The 16,648-nt window shown below is 42.0% G+C and overlaps 1 protein-coding gene and 1 long non-coding RNA gene across 6 annotated transcripts in view; one reads left to right on the top strand and one right to left on the bottom strand.

Annotated features, from left to right (window-relative positions):
- LOC141986788 (uncharacterized) overlaps window positions 1–16,539 on the bottom strand; it is a 29,670-nt gene extending 13,131 nt beyond the window's left edge. The window contains exon 1 of the long non-coding RNA XR_012639360.1: window positions 16,399–16,539. This is a non-coding gene — a long non-coding RNA (uncharacterized LOC141986788). The remainder of the gene's footprint in view (window positions 1–16,398) is intronic.
- The window catches only part of JAKMIP1 (janus kinase and microtubule interacting protein 1), a 257,995-nt gene that overhangs the window by 215,340 nt on the left and 26,007 nt on the right, over window positions 1–16,648 (top strand). For all 5 annotated transcript variants that reach the window (XM_074951703.1, XM_074951707.1, XM_074951705.1 and 2 more), the window contains one exon: window positions 819–1,022. In XM_074951703.1, the coding sequence (XP_074807804.1) occupies window positions 819–1,022 (204 nt within the window). The remainder of the gene's footprint in view (window positions 1–818; window positions 1,023–16,648) is intronic.

Here is a 16,648-nt window from a genome sequence, read left to right as displayed (position 1 = left end):
GATTTCTGTTTGGATTTTAACATTCTCTGCTGTTCGCCTCCCAAATATTGCCGCATTTGGTTAGTGCATGAGAAACTGAAAGTAAAATTGACGAGAAACTAACAAGAAACAAAAGATCTATTGGTGTGCCCTAGCCCTCAAGTACCCTGACAGACCAGAAAACACAGGTGTTTCTTTAACTTGATGAAATTTCTGATTCTGTGCTTTAACCTTTGATCCCCTTGAGAGACGAGTCTCTGGAATTGCTTATGGCAACTCAGAACAAAGAGAATGAAGGAAACCTGGAATAACAGCAGATTAGAACGGTAGGGTCAGAGAGAGAGAAATGAGTGACAGGCTTTTTCTTGCAGTAAGTTGTTATATCACTTGCAGTTCTTCTTTTTGATGCCCTGTAAACAATTTTATTCCCTAGGCTGATTTCACAATCCAGCTGCAATGAGGGAAAACACTTGTTTGGCACTAACCTTTTAACTCAGAATTGGCAGTGGGGCCCTGGTTGAATTGAACAAAACTTGGCATCTGGGAAAATGCTGAATCTTTTGTCTTTCCCAACACATACTGTGAACTCTGGTTAAATTAAACAAATCGATCATTCAACTGAACAGAACACAAGGCCCATGCTGGAAACAGTCTCATAAGAACATGTGCACGGTATATGGAATGCTCTTCACTGCTCACGAGTGCTGCTTTTCTGCTCTCTAGCTGTGTCCTTCCTCCCCGTTAAGCTTGGCTTGCAAGCGTTGTTGTTGTCGTGTTGGTTTGTTTGCCTGCTGTATTCAAACGTGAGCCTGTTTGTGTGTGATTTGGGTTGGCATTAGAAAATCCAGGAGCTGGAAGCCACGCTGTATAACGCTCTGCAGCAGGACCCTGGAAGGCGGGCGAGTGAGTCATTGAATGACGTGCAGAGGGAGGATTTGCGAGCTGCGGTGGAGAAGGTGCGGAGGCAGATCCTGAGGCAGAGCCGCGAGTTTGATAGCCAGATCTTGCATGAGCGCATGGAGCTGCTGCAGCAGGCACAGCAGGTAACTCACCACTCCTTCGCCCCACATCAGTGTTACCACAACTGTCACCACCATCGTCAGCACAAGAGTACTACATCACTGTCACCTTGCTAAATTATTCTTAGTCTTATTATTTATATTGCTGTCATTCCAGGGAGCCCCAATCAGAATTGGGACCGCATGGGCACTGTACATACACAAAATACAACGGACTGTCCCAGAGAGCTTACAGTCTAAGGCCTCCATCTTGTAAATTGTTCTGTGTGAGCAGAGCTATGCTGACTTCAAGGGGGCTCCATGGACAGACTGGGTCTGCCTGCATAGAACACTGTAAGAGGCTGGCCTGCACCTTTAAGGGCCAGTGACCCTGAGTCCAGCCAGCCCTGTTTGATTATCTAATCCAGCTGAGAAGGGATCAGGTGGATAAAGGGCTGAATTTAGTCAGCTGAGAGCTGAGGCTGGCTCTTGTGACTGGCCCTGGAACAGGGAGAGATGCAGATTGAAAGGACCCCCTGCAACCTGGGTTGGTCAGGGGAATAACTTGGTATTGTGTTACTGTGTGACTTTATTTGATTGAGTTAATAAACCGTGCCCTGAAGGAAGGGTCTGAAAGAGACTTGGAGGTCATGTAATTCCTTCCTTGGCTGGGGAAGATAGGCCGGTAGCCTTATATGTGGTGGAGAATGTGGGCAGGCAGACAGCTTCTGGAACTGAGAGAAAGATGAGGCAGCATAAGAAAAAGTGGAGAACAGGAAAGCAGTTATAGAAAGGACAGTGGCAGAAGTGATGGCTAGCAGGGTTTACCTGGTGGATTCCCCCCTTCCTTTTTTAGTAGGATAGGATGGGAGGAGACATCCAGCTGTTGGCATCACAACAGTCAGCCACAACTCCTGTGGGGTCAACAAAAACAGTTCCTGAAGCACCTGCAGAAATGGGCTCCAGGGAGTCTTGCTGGTCCTGAAGAGGGCAGCTCAGGTAGGCCAGGCCGTGGTAGGTGAAGTTGGGCTCAGAAGATGACCTTGAGGCTTTCCTCTGCACCTTTGAGTGAGTGGCCAGTGCTGCCAGCTGGAAGGAGTCAACTTGGGTGGCCAGGGTGGCACCATTTCTGACAGGGGACAGGAGAGGCCGAGGCAGTATACCAAGCCTTGAATGACAAGCAGTCTGGCTCAAATCCAGAGATAAAAGTTACCATTTTAGACAGACTGGAACTGACTTGAGGCATATCCTCACCTGTTCCACACTGAGCCATTTCCATGAGTAGTGGCCCAGTGGTAGTGGGACCTCATCACCCATTGTTTGTGGAGACAATCATGGGTCTAATGGTTCTGAAACAATTCTTGCAGATTCTGCCTGTGGGAGCCCAAAGCTGGATAGGGCACCCATGATCTGTGGGTGAGGTAGTGGACAGAGTGGAGGTCGAGGGAGCTGAGCAGCAAGGCAGACTAACAGTACCCACTGGGGAAGGTGAGAATAGGAGGTGCTCTGACCTCGAGAGGCTGGGAAAACTCTCCAGGGGACCAAATCCTGCTTAGCCCTGAATATAGCTGTCAAGCTGTCTAGAGTGGCTTACAACCATGAGTGCCAACCTCAGGGCAGACTGTTAAGAAACAGGACACAAACCGATTGTGTGTTCTATACAGTACACCAACACAGTATCAAGTGTGAACTCCTCAAGCACTAGAACGGCCTTAACATGGAGTCACAGACAGTCCCCTTGAGCACTCTGGTCTATCTTGCCACCTAGGCAAGCCTGCCTTTGAGATAGATGGTCCTTTACACCAAAAATCACAATAATATTCAGGTTACTCCGAGTCCCAAAGGACCAGTCACTTACCCCAGATCAGTTGTTCCTCAGATCTCAAATCAAAGACAATGCTTATAGTCAGTCCTACAATGACAACTAAAGATTTACTAACTAAGAAAAAGAGATAAAGGTTAAACATACACACACAAATGAGTTACAGTCTTAGTTTCCAAAAGATTATAGTAGCTGCTATATATGCGTGCTCTATATGTCCTTTAAGGCTAACATTAACTAAGCAGCTTGGGGATCCCTTTCTTATGCTTTGAAATATTGCCCTTTCTGAATTCCAAGCAGCATAGTGATGGTAATTTCTCCTTAACAGGGATAGTTATTCCCTTCCCCCAGTGTTCGAGCTGTGATGGGACGATGGCTTGTGTATGTACCCTCTTCATGAGGGGGAGGAAGCAATTAACAGTCTTTTAGCCACTAATGTTCCTCAATGCTTTGTCTGGTGTCTATAGGCCTTCCTTTGTTGAGGAGATGACACCTTTTGTGGTAAACTAGTGTTTCGCACTTGGTAATGCTTCTCTCCTGATCATGGGGGTTTACAGTGTTAGCAAACATTTTTATAGTTAAAGAGCAAACTCTTAAATATTATCTTATCACATGGGATACAGATGATATATGTAAGATTAATACATGCAGCATCCTACACGCATTTCATAAAGTCTAAATTCTAAACACATTCTTTTCAACTTAACATCTATTTTAACAATACTAGCACAGGCGAGCCAGACTGGTTTCCAGCTATACATTTGTCCATGTTCAGTGAGGCCCAGGGGCTGTGGAATGAGCTACAACCCAGTCTGCTAGTGTTGCACTCCCAACACCAAACGGGTGCGGGAAGGAGTGTCACCGATACTCCTGAATACCTTCCCCACCACCCTATTCTTGAGAAGGCATCTGCCACTACATTTTCTTTCCCCTTGATATGGATTATTTCCATGTTATACTCTTGCAGAGCTAGGCTCCAGTGTAACCGTCTGGAATTGGTCTCTTTACCCCCAACTAATATGGTTACAGTGAGATAAGCTTTAATTGTATAATTTAAAAAATGATGTTTTAACAGACTAAGTTGCTTAACAGCCCAAATGATGGCATAGCAGCCCCACTCGATGACAGCATAGTTCGTTCGGGGGGGTGTGGGGGGATGTCAGTTTTTTACTCAAGAAGGCAAGAGGATGCCTCTCGTCCCCCACCCCAATGTTAGAAATATGAGTGCACAGCACAAAGGGTTTGCTGAAATCAGAGCTGGTTAAAACTGGCTCTTTAGACAAAGCCTCTTTTATGTCCTTGAAGCTTTTCTCCCAGGCCTGGGTCCATACCACCTGATCTGGCTTCCTCTTTTTTGTGAGGTCTGTTATGGGGTCCACCATATCACTAAACCCTTTACAACTCTCCGGTAATGGTTGGCCAGACCAATAAAGGATTGGGCCTGCTTCTTGGTTTGTGGGCCACACCAGTTCTGAATAGCTTCTACTTTTAAAGGGTCAGGGTGAACAAGCCCACTCCTCAACCTGTGTCCTAAATAAGATACCTCTGCACTCCCCATCTTACTTTTAGAGACCTTGACAGTGATGTTGGTGTCTTTAAGCCTCTGCAATACAATTCCCATATCATTCAGGTGATCTTGGCAGGAGTCACTAAAAATAGCCAAATCATCTACATAAGCAGTACTTCATTGACAAGCCTCTAAAAGGTAGCCCCTGCATTAATTAATCCAAAAGGCATAACCTTAAACTCATGTAGACCAGATTCCACTATAAAAAATTATTTTTCCTGGGCCTCAGCATCTAAGGGAATTTGCCAATTCCCTCAAAGTGAAATCGGGTATGCTTATGAATGTTGTCCCACCCAGGAAGTCCAGTTGGTCCTCTATCCAGGGTGTGGGGTAAGAGTTAAATTGGGTGATAACATTTTGCCTCGTAAAATCCACACAAAATCTCAGAAAGGGTTTTATCCTTTTTAGGGTATCACAATAATAGATGCCCAGGGGCTTTTTGATTTAGCTACCCCCTCCCCATATACAGTATGCTTTCCACTTTTTCCTGGGTCTGCTTTTGCATTTCTCCTTTAGCACTAGCCTGAAAACTGGAGTATAAAATAAGACTTTAGTACCTCACCAGGACACCTCTTTTTGCTTGTGAGAGCCTCTCGGTAGAACAAACCTCCTCCTAGAAAAAAATCTACCCTTTCCTTCCCTAGCCAGGGTATTATTCTGAGCTGCATTCCTCTCCTTGCCCAGGAAAGGATCAGCCTGCTGAGCCTCAATAAACTCCTTTGGAGTCTCACTGAAGTTGAGAGCAAATTCTGGCAAAGCAGTGGAATTTTCAAGCTGCTGCCTTCTGCTGACAAAGGAGTGAGGGCATTTCCCTCCCCTCACAGCCCTCCTTGCTGCCCACAGACAAAGTGGGTGAGGCAGAGCTGTACTGGCTGCAAGTTATAACATTAACCTGCTTAGACATTGTTAAAATATCATTGTCTATTAAAATATCAGCAGGTAGAAAATTCCTAATGCCTACAACAACATTTCTCTTAATAGCCTCCCACTTGACGTGGATCTTAGCCAAAGGTACAGTTACAGAGAATTCAGCCAAAGCTAATATATTTAAATTCTTACCAGAGAGTTTGTCTTCCTCCCTTACCAAACTTTCCTTTACTTGGGACGCTGTGCCCCGCCAGCCCTTACAATCTGTGCCCTTTACCTTAGCATTCTTAATAAATTCTTCACTTCCTTCCCAAGACACCATCCTAATACAGTTCAGTGGGCCTTTTACCTCCTCTGCTAATTTGGTTTTATATGACCAGGAGCCCCACAATGATGACAGATGACCTGCCTTCCCTTAGGGCAGGGGGTTTTAAAACCTGGGCTTGCAATTTTTTAAAATCAAAGTTGAGGACAGGTTTATTTCCAGACCCCTTCTCCCTCTTAACCTGGGGCACAGGGGGGTTTCCCTTCCCCTGAGATTTATGCCCCCCATGAGCCCTTGGTTCAACAATTTCTTTAGCCTCCAAAATTGTGGAAGGTGGGGTTTTTTTGTTTTATTTTTTGTCACAGATGGCTGCCTTTAGCTCATCTGTAACTACCCATAACAATTGTTCTTGGGCCACCAGATCAAACAGTTTTTCATAGTAACCTTCAGCCCCTGTCACCATTACCTATTTTCTCATAAAATGACACATTTTGTACACATATTCAAAGTGTGATATTGTCAAACATTTTAAGATTTCTATACTTGAGTAGGACTCAGGGGTAATCTTAAACCCTTCAATATATTTTCTTTACATTTCTTATACTTCATAGCATCACCCTCTTCCATATCATTAAAAACTTGTCTTGCCTTCCTGGTTAATCTGGTCAAGAGGGTAGGCATCCATTTATTCTCTGAGATAATGTGGATCCCACTCAGTCTCTCAAAGGAGGACAAGAACTCTTCTATACAGTCAGTCTCTTTATCAATTGAGCAGACTTTCTCCCACTCCCTTGTGTCTTGGGGCCGGGGGGCAGAGGGGTTGTATTCTTGGGGCTGGGGAATCTCCTTTTGCTGCTCCCGTACTCTGAGCTGCAATGTGTGAGCTTCCATCTGCTTCTGGTGTGCCCTCTCTTCAGCTTCAGCGTTACCTCTGACTGCTGCTGTTTGTTCCATGTGTCTTTGATGGCTCTCTCCGTGACCTGTTGGCTGGCCATGCATCTTTGGCGGGCTCTTTTGTCAGCCTCCTCATTGGCTTTGACTGCTGCTTGGGTTGAATCAGTTTCCCTGATCCACAGTTCTTCCATCAGGTTCTCATCCTTACATTCTTCCTGGGCCACCAAATCCTGCAATCAAGCCAGTTCCCCTGCAATGGTCTCTGTGGCATATGGTACAGGAAGGTCCTTGGATGCATGGTCAAAACTTCAGAGTAAAGCTCTCAGTTCCAGGTCTGGGGTTTTCCTTTTATAGGATATTCCCCTCTGCAGGCAGAGATGTTCAAGGTCTTTTGTCTCAGGATTATCATACGAGAATTGTTCACTCATTGTGTCTAATCTTTAACCTTTAAAACCTCTCAGTATAAACTTTAAACTTTTAATAGTGCTGGGTTATGCTCTATAAATCTAATTGACCTGCAGCATGTGAATTCTGCCAAGGCTATTCATTTGTCAGTGTTCAGTGAGGCCCAGGAGCGTTGGCATAAGCTGGCACTGGGTCTGCCAGCATCACAGTAGGGTTTCAGAAGGATGGCTCCCAGGACAGCGTCAAGGTGGGGAGAACAGCGTAGTCTGTTAATGGAACTATGTGACCTTCAGGTGCCTGAAGTGAGGCAGGAGGGCAGAGGCATTCTCCTTTGGTCAGGGGTCCAGGGATATGGGGGAGGGATTGGACCCAAAGATCAACACACATGCAGAAATGGTGTACAGAGCAGACTTAGAAGTGGTGGCAGTAGCCACTAAAACTACCCTGCTGGCCACTCGAGGAATGGGTTGGAGAGATCTGGGGAAGAAGGTTTCTGTGACTGATAAGAATAGGGTGGAGGCCAATGGCTCAACCTAGCAGCCTGCAGATTTAGATGGCAGAATGCTCTCTTCAAGGGACAAGGTTTTGGAACAAGCAGTAATGAGGGAACAAGAAGTTGTTCATATGAAGATGAAGGATGCAATTGATAAGCAGAGCACTTGATATTGGAGGAGGAGGTGATGAATCCTCCAATATCCGGGAAATCCTCCTGCAGAAATAGCACACATCTTAGAAGGATGAGAAGTTTGGGACCCTGGAGGGAGAAGTTGACTGCCTCCCCCGCCCCCAAAAAAGACAGGTATGCAACAGGGTATCCTTCCCCTTTTAAGGGCCAGGAGACATGGGTCAGCCAGCCCTTTCATCTATCAGACTCAGCTGGGAAGGTAGGTGATCCCTCTGAAGGACTGATAGAGCTCAGCTGAAGGGCAGTTCTGAGGGAGAGGGGTTGGGCCCTGTGTGATAGCGGCACAGATTGAAAGACCCCTGGGCCCCTGCAGCCTGTGTTGTTTCAAGGGAATAGCTTTATTTTGTGTTACTTTGTGAGGGTTTTTTTGTTTGAATTAAATAAACTGTGCTCTGAGGAAGAGACTTGGGCATGGCCTTAGTTCCCCCTGGGTTGGGGGAGAAAGGCCAGCAATTTCCTACTAGCATGTTGCAGGATTGGGGCCTAAATAGAAACAACATGCAACAGGAGGTTGTTAGAAGCACAATCGAGGGCGAAAGACAATACAAGGATGTCAGTAATACTAATGAAGTGTAGCACATATGTCATGTCTTGGGGTTCAACTCAGACCAGTGAGAGGTTGTGTCATCGCCTGTCCTGTAACCCTGGGTGCCTTAGATGCTCTGTTGCAGTGGCTCACGGCCTGGATACCAACAGTCGGCAGACATGTATGAAGGTGGGCGCTGTAATTCATGTTTCATAAATTACACATGGCTATATAATGCCATCAATTTTTAAGCAAAGCTCCTCATTGAATCACTGTGGAGTTTTACTTAAACATTAGTGGCATGATATGGCCTGTTGACAAGAAGCTGTAGACATAGTAATTAAAGAAACTAGCCCTGAAGCATGCAAGCTGGCACTATATACTCCACAGCATCTTTCAGAGGAGCAAAGTTTCAAATGACAGTCCCTCAATTTAACACTGTTGCCAAATGGGTTTGTTTTTGTTGAAACACCATATCAGAAACCTATGAAATTAAATATAAACATCTTGGGGCCCTTTCTGGCCTGAAAGAACAATATTCCTAGAGCTACAGTCACACTACTGCAGTTGGATTAGGTCAGCATTTCTCTGACAGGTTCCTATTTGCAGGTATTGATCATTCCTTCTCTGTTAAAACTGAATATAGAAAATATAAACCCCAGGGAACCCAATGCATATAATCTTAATACAAATCTTTTCTGCCCAGATTTGAGCAATGAAAGTACCAAAAGAAAAGTTCTTGGCCTCAAGCAATGGGTACTGTGTGTGATGAGCACTTCTGAAAATCAGGTCTTATGTTTTAGGATTTTTTTTTTCTTACAGAACTCATCTCTTCTCTCCAGGCTTATTCTCCCTCCCTCCCCAGAATCTATCAGGTCTTCCTGGTGCACCTGTTTGAAGGAGAAGATCTTGAAGTAACTTTGCTAAATGTCTGGTTTCAGAATAGCAGTCGTGTTAGTCTGTATCCGCAAAAAGAAAATGAGTACTTGTGGCACCTTAGAGACTAACAAATTTATTTGAGCATAAGCTTTCGATGAAGTGAACTGTAGCTCATGAAAGCTTATGCTGAAATAAATTTGCTAAATGTGTCCATTAGTACTTGACAGCTTTTTAGTTCTTACTGGTTTTGCTGTGATAGGCATTGTTCTTTTAGCCACACCTATATTTATATCTATCTATTTATCCATCTATAGTTACCTGAAGTCTTTGTACAATGCTCATCACCATGTACAGTGTAACTTTGTAGAATGCACCCGTGTAACAACAGCAGGGCATATGAAAGTGAGATCTAGTACCAACAGGTACTTAATATTTTCAAATATGTATTATTCCTGAATTACAGGTGGGGAAACTGAGCCAGGGAGGGTAAGTAATTTGCCAAAGACAACGGAGAACATGTGAGTGGCAGAACTGGATCAGAACTTGGAAAACTTCCTGGCTCCAGTTGGGTACACAGTCCGCTAGACTACACAGTCTCAAACGAAGTTGTGTTTTTTTGCTTTATTTATATCCTCAGTGTTGTAACAGGAAACAGAATCATTCATAGCAAACACATTTATTCTTAATCAAGTGACAGTATTGGTGGGTTTCCTGTGAGGCTAGTGCTTATTAATAACAACCCCAAAGTTCTTGCACTTCTTACAAAACAAATGCTGATTAACAGTGTCACGGGGATTCATAGATTATAAAGCCAGAAGGGGGTCACTGTGATCATGTAGTTTGACCGCCTATATAACACCAGTCGTATGACTTCTCTGAATTAATTCCTGTTTGAACTGGAACATATCCTTTAGAAAAATATCCCATCTTGATTTAAAGATTTCCAGCACAACCCTTGGTACATTGTTCCAATAGTTAATTACCCTCACTGTTAAAAATTTGTGCCTTTATAATAGTCTGTATATTTGGGCATCCTCTACTTTATTGAGAGCACTGACCATTCTTCCTGCCCCTTTGTTAACTCTAATAGCAGGGCAGGACTAAGGAGAATGAGGTGGCCCGTGATGGGGCTGCAGTGGTTGACACAGATATTTCCTGTTTCAGAGAAACTTTGAAAGAGCTTGTAATAGAAACTTCATTTTGTCATTTCAAAGGTCTGAGTTTCTCTGAAATTGGGTTTTCAACACCTACTTGTCTATACAACTCCTACAAGGCCTCTGGCCTGGACTCCCTCTGATGCCCTTCTGATGCTCTAGCCATGATGGCTTCTGGAGCACAGCTCCATGGGCCCTGGGAGAATGGATGCAGCTTTTACTTAAACCTGATTAGTTGCAGTTTACAAGCAAGCTTAGTGTCTTGAGGGGAGTGCAGAGAAGGTCCCATAGTGGAGGAAGCCAAAGGTGAGCTCTGTGCTTCTGCATGAAGTGAGCCTTGACAGCATGGCAGGTGGGGAAGTAGGGGCAGGAAGTGTGCCTAATCAATGAGCATGGGGTTGTCAGTGTCTGAGATGAAGGGAGCTGGTCTCTATAAAGGTCTTAGTGGCTCAACATGAGAATGGCATTTGCTTTATGGGGGAGCTGCTGAATCTCAAAGTGCTCTTTATGAGGAGTGCTATGTTGACTGAAATTGGCGGGGTGTGTGTGTGTGCGCGCGCGTGCGTGCGTGCTTTTACAGCTCTCCAGCTGCCTCTTGGTCCAGTTACAAGGAGTGAGTTCTCAGCCACAGGATGCTGTCTGTGCTCCTAGTGAAAACACTTGAAATTAACTTAGTATGGAGACATTTAAAACACTTCAGATTGGTAGTATAGTTTCACCCATCAGTGCATAATGGGAATCATTCATGTATCCCTGCTGTGCATTAAGGAAACCAGGCCTTTCTGTGGAATTATACTAGCTCACAACGTCATACTTTTATTAAACTCTAGCTGCTTTTATTAAACTCTAACTGCAACATGCAGACTTTGGGCCACATCCTCAGCTAGTGCAAATTGGCAATGCACCATTGAATTCAATGGCGGTGCATTGATTTACACCACTCCTTATACTTGTGGGAGGCAACATATGTTAATTAACAATCTGTCATGAGCAGCTTGTGATATTTGCTACTAGCAATAAGGTCCAACAGCTTCTACTACACGTTGCCACAAAAATGTGCTGGTGTGTTGCACAGCTCTTTGAAAGCTAGTGGTGGGTATATTATTAAACTTTTTAATGAAGAGCTTCGTTTAAAAGAATTAATTTGCACCTCCAGCCAGCACAGCAACATGATTTTTCGATATTTGGCCAAGGGATCATTTTAAATATAGTAAGCTTCATAGTAAAAAAAAAAAAAATATTAGAAACTGCCACGCTGCGGCTACAAAGAACATTGGATCAAGACAGCTGTTGAATAGAATGCAGCGTACTGGGTTACCAGAGGAAAAGCTGCAGTGATGTTAAATCTCATTTCAGAAAGCGGATTTAATCAAAATGATCAGCATGTATCAATGCACTGAAGTAACTGTGTGAATTGATGTTCTCTGCTGAAATGAGTAACTTATTGAGGATCAGGTTCTGCCACCCTCATTGACACTGAGTAGGATCTTACTCTGTGAGCATTCCCAGGGTGCTTGTGGAGTAGCGACCTACCTAATGTGAACAGGACCTGGCCTTAACTTAGGATAGGTTAATTCATTTGGCAGTATGCAAACACAAGAGAAAAGCATAATAAAACCCGAACTTCTTCTACCTTTATTTTTGTTTTTACTGTATTTTACGATGCAGAGAAAGGGCTGGAAAATCTTTAAAGGACAGCAGATTGATACGCACCCAGCTCCAGACACGGTTGCTGTCAATCGGAGAGAGGGAGAGAAATTTATTTATGCAAAAAAGTAATTTCCCCCTTGCAGTCTCCTCTGCCCCATCTTCCTTTTATCAAATCATAGGAGAAGGAAATAGAAAAGACCTATTAGTTCAGCTTATCACCTCTACAATTCAGATTTTCTCCAATGCCACATTAGAATTTAAATATTATAGTGGCGGGTGCTTTATAAATATCTAAAAGATGTTCTCTAGTGCTGGGCCCAGCTTTGCAGAAAGAAAGGAACCATAAAAAAAAATGATATCTTTACTATCCCAGACCTGAGCATAAGACATGTACATAAGTGGAAGATTAAGAGCATAAGCATTCGTGCCTATAAACAGCTTAACCATGTTTACTTTTGTCATGACCCTAGATTTCCTACAACCCAGTCTCAGATACCTGCTGAGACTACCAAGCTTCTCACTAAAAAGGGACCTGGTATGGCCCAGAGTGGTGGCATGAGGGTGGTCCCCTGATAGGTATGGTAGCTGTTTTTTGACGGCTGCTGTAGAAACACCCTATTTCCCACAGCTCCACAACAGCCTGAATTAATAAACTTGTAATTTACTATTTACTGTTTACAATTAACACCTATGAATGAACTCCAATTTTGGCGACCTGTCAGTGTCCTTTTCAAGCCCTGTAAAGTCTTATTTTATACCCCAGTTCTTAGGCTTCCTTTTCATAAACCCTGGCATCTGATTTTTCTCAGTCTGGTCTCACCACCACCCTCTCGGCAGCCTCTGCATCCCTGAGGTACCAGTCTCTGGAGTCTAGAGCGGCCTCTCTTGGCACCTTTAGCCAGCACAGACACCTCCAGCAGGCAAGTCTCCATATTCACCACTCCAATGGTCCTCGTCCCACTGCTGACTTTTGAACCAGCATTCTGGGGTAGCTTCTAGTAACCTAGTAGATCATCACAGAGTCCTTGGGTTTCAACCACTATCTCACTTTCACCCACATATTTTAACTCCCACATATCTCATACCTAAAATAATATAATCGTAACACATACCCTCACATTCTCCACAACTTTAAACGACAGCTTTAAAGTATATCCTTTAGTCATATAACCCCATTAGACCATTCAGCAGTGCATTACACATAACAGGAAATTACAGCAAATTGAATGGATATGAACAGAAAATGAATTATACTTCATCTGAAAGATAAATGGCTATACCCCAAAACTGAACTATCTATAATTTGCCAAGGGAATGACCCATTTCAAATGCAGTCCTCAGATATTTTCTTTTCTTTCAGCAATAGTCAAAGAGCCAAGGTCCTTATTTCCAAGATATCCACTTTACCAAAGACGTCTCCTAGTTTTGCAGAACATAATATTACTGCTTAATCTCTATTGGTCTTTTCATTATAATAGGATATCCAGACTTAAGTGGAAGAGAAATGAGAATAAAAAAAATTACAATGTATGTGATTCTTGTGTTAGCTTTTTCAGGACACTCCTTAAAGATGTTTTGGTAGGAACTTTCCATGAAGCAGACTTCACTTCTTTCACATAAAGATCTAGTAGTCATGGATTTGGTTTATCTATATAATCCAGGCTTTGAGTATCTCCCTGCATATTCAGAATCCCAACAGCCTATGTGTTCAGATTGCACATTTGGGCTTTCAAGGTTTCCTTTTTTTTCCTCTTCATACTTAAAACTATCTTAATTGTCAGCCTGGTGCAGAGGCATTGGATTCCATAACCGATGTATTGAATAAGCTCAAACAGATCTCGGGCGAATCCAGGTGGTGGTCTATTTCTCCAGGTATCCATATAATCAATTATGGCAATTGTTTCTCCCACTAGAATCATTAAAGTACTCTGTCTTAGTAGGGAGAAATTAATTTATCTCCCTAGAGGCTTTTCCAGTCCTGAACTAGAAGACACTGGCTGTGAGGAAGGGGACATGATGAAGCCTGGGGAGTTGTCCTGAGCCATAAAGATCCTGGCCTGTTTATGAACTCATAGATGCATCATAGAATCAAGAAAATAAATAAAAGTATGACCACTAAGTTTGCTATCTGCATCAAGTGAGCTCAAGGTGATGTATAGCTACTGCCCTACAAAACCAGGATCCATCCTTTCTCACGCAATTTCTGATTTTAAACTATTTTTATGAAATGTACAAATTGAGGACAGTTCTGCCACACTTGCCAAACATTTACATTCAAAGAGTAACAGAGAACAATGCAAAATATAACCTTTTATCTCCAGTAGTGATCTAGGCATTTATAGTGCACTCATCACATGGCATCTGAGCACATTCAAGAATTACATGAGTCCATGATATATTCTAATCAGTGTTGATTGAACATCTATATGGAACACTAGAACTTACCTATGTTTTCAGGTTTTTCACTCATTACCTTTCTGACTGGAACAATAATATGCTTTAGGATAAAATCTCATAGATAGACTCTAGCATTACTGAATAAAAAGGTTGACAAAGTTTATCCATGAGATCCAAACTGAGGAAAACTATAAAAAGAAACACTCAAAGAATGTAGGACAACTCTGTCTTCTAGTTAAACAATAATGTGATAAAGTGGACAGTTTAAACAACTTGCTTACATAAACTTATGGAGTAGCAAAATCTCCAGGTACAGTTTGGGGAAAGAATTCAGCTAAATAAATCTAACCCACTGCAAATGCCAGCCAAATTGATGCTTTTATCATCTGAAGTAAAGCAATGCAATGGGTGATAAGCTTCAGTGTGAACTATTGGTGCGCTGCTAAACACGTACAGTGCTTGTGAACCCTCCTGTTCAGGGGCATTCTCGTGAGTCTCTTTCAATTTCTGGTGTCTGAAGCTCAGAAATTTTCTATATTCTCCTGTTATTCAGAACTGCTGAGCAGTCTTCTCTCTAAACAAAGTCAATGGAAATGGCAGGTGCTCAGCAGTTCTAAATATCAGGGCTTTTTAAAATTATTATTTTACAGGTGTGGTGATGCAAAGGTTCCTTATTGTTTAAAAATTTGTACAGATGCATATCTGTCAAGAAAGACAAAAATTGTTTTGATGAAAAGCTGTTATCCAATTTTCTGAATGTCTCTTTCTAAATTAAATACTGAGATCTTTTTTTTTCAAATATGGTTATTGTTATGCCAAAAATGAGTATCAATGAAGTTTAATAATTTTAAGAGGCTCATTTCAGCTTTGGGGTTTAGAAAAAAAACGTTAACCTCTTAAATTTGATATTTCACATGCTTGGTTTTTATTAGTATTGATGCTCTGAATTGATGCTTTAAGAAAATATATGAATATTAACAGGACTATTGACAACTTCAAGCTTATTATGGTGACACAATAATGAAAAAACCCTCAGTTAACCACACCCATGATGAGAAACAATAGGATGGTTGATAGTCCTGTGATAATATTCATTTATTGATGTAATTTTCTTAAATCATAAATTAAGAGCACCAATGCCAATAAAAACCCTAATGTTCTAGTAAATATCAAGAGCTGTACATTCAATTTCAGCAAATAATCCAGCATCAGCATGTGGGAAACAATCATGTTAAGATGTGTTGTATTAATAAACTTCACTAATTTACTACCAAGACAAATGTGGTTTAATACATATTAATTTTTGCACAATGAAGACAAATAGGAACTGCAAATGCATAATAAAGATTAGCAGGAACAATGTTCCTCCTTTAGTAAAATTAAAAGCATTATCCTCTCAGGGGTTGAGGTACAGAGGAGGAAATGGAATTAAGTTACCTGCTATGTAAATGAAGGACTGTGCTGAGGTTTAGGATGCTACAGTACATCCCAAATGGTGTATTGTTGATATGTCTTGATAGTTGAAATTATCCCAAGTTTTGGATCTTTAAGAGAAATAGGATGACACCATGCCTACCATCAGGGAATGCTGTTGTCATTGCCTTTCTCGTTTCCCCATGTACAAGAGAGAGATCAATCTGAATAAGTTGATAGTTGAGTGCTCAGTTCTGCAATATGCAGAGCCCATTGTGGGAGCTGCTGTGCATCCCCATCTAACAGTGAAGTTAATTTTGCAGAATCAGGCCCTAACAGTCTGAGTAAATGTATCTGTTTTTATGAGTAAGGCACAAGGAAAGTGCACTGAGAAATGTTTTAAGCCTTTCTGATGTGTGGTATGAAATACTGAAATACAGTGCAGATTTTTACACAGGAGCTATTTTGTCCAGTACACATTCTTTAATACTCATATAATATTTGTATTTAATCAGCCAAAATATCCAGTTAAAGGTTTGTTTTAGTTTGCAGGTTAGTAAATAGATAGAATGTGTGGTTACTAGAGCTTTAAAAATACGATAGGTTAATAAAGAAGTAAAAAGAAGGTCAAGTAAGAATAAATTTAGTCAGAAAATATGGTATTTATTGCCATAAATGAATATTACCCATCAGCTTAGTGATCTGAGTAATTGCCAGAGACAAGTCAGTCTACAGTAACCTCTGTGATAATCTATACATTAACCTACAAGTCCCTACATTTCTACTGAAAATTATTTTGTTGCATTAACATTATTAAACATCAGACACATCTGTTTATTAATATTATTGAGAAGATGACAAAAAGTGTGAATATAACAAAACAGTCTTGCCTCTTACCGTTCATTATACGTGGTAAAACATTTCCCTGGCTAATCTCTGCTTCAGAATTAGATACACTCTAGAGCGTAGGTTGGTTGCAAAATAATGTTTGTATCCGAGATAGCCCATCCATAGTGCATATCCTGTAAATGTATATCAAACTGAACCTTTCAAACATTTCGCAGCTGAGTATCTAATCAGCTTAGCAAATCCTTCTTTGTCTGCTTTGTGCTAAAATTACCAAATTGTTTTCTTGGATTTGCTGATG

Source organism: Natator depressus, chromosome 4 (assembly GCF_965152275.1).
Source record: "Natator depressus isolate rNatDep1 chromosome 4, rNatDep2.hap1, whole genome shotgun sequence".
Lineage (NCBI taxonomy): Eukaryota > Metazoa > Chordata > Testudines > Cheloniidae > Natator > Natator depressus.
This window is presented reverse-complemented; position numbering and strand designations above follow the sequence as displayed.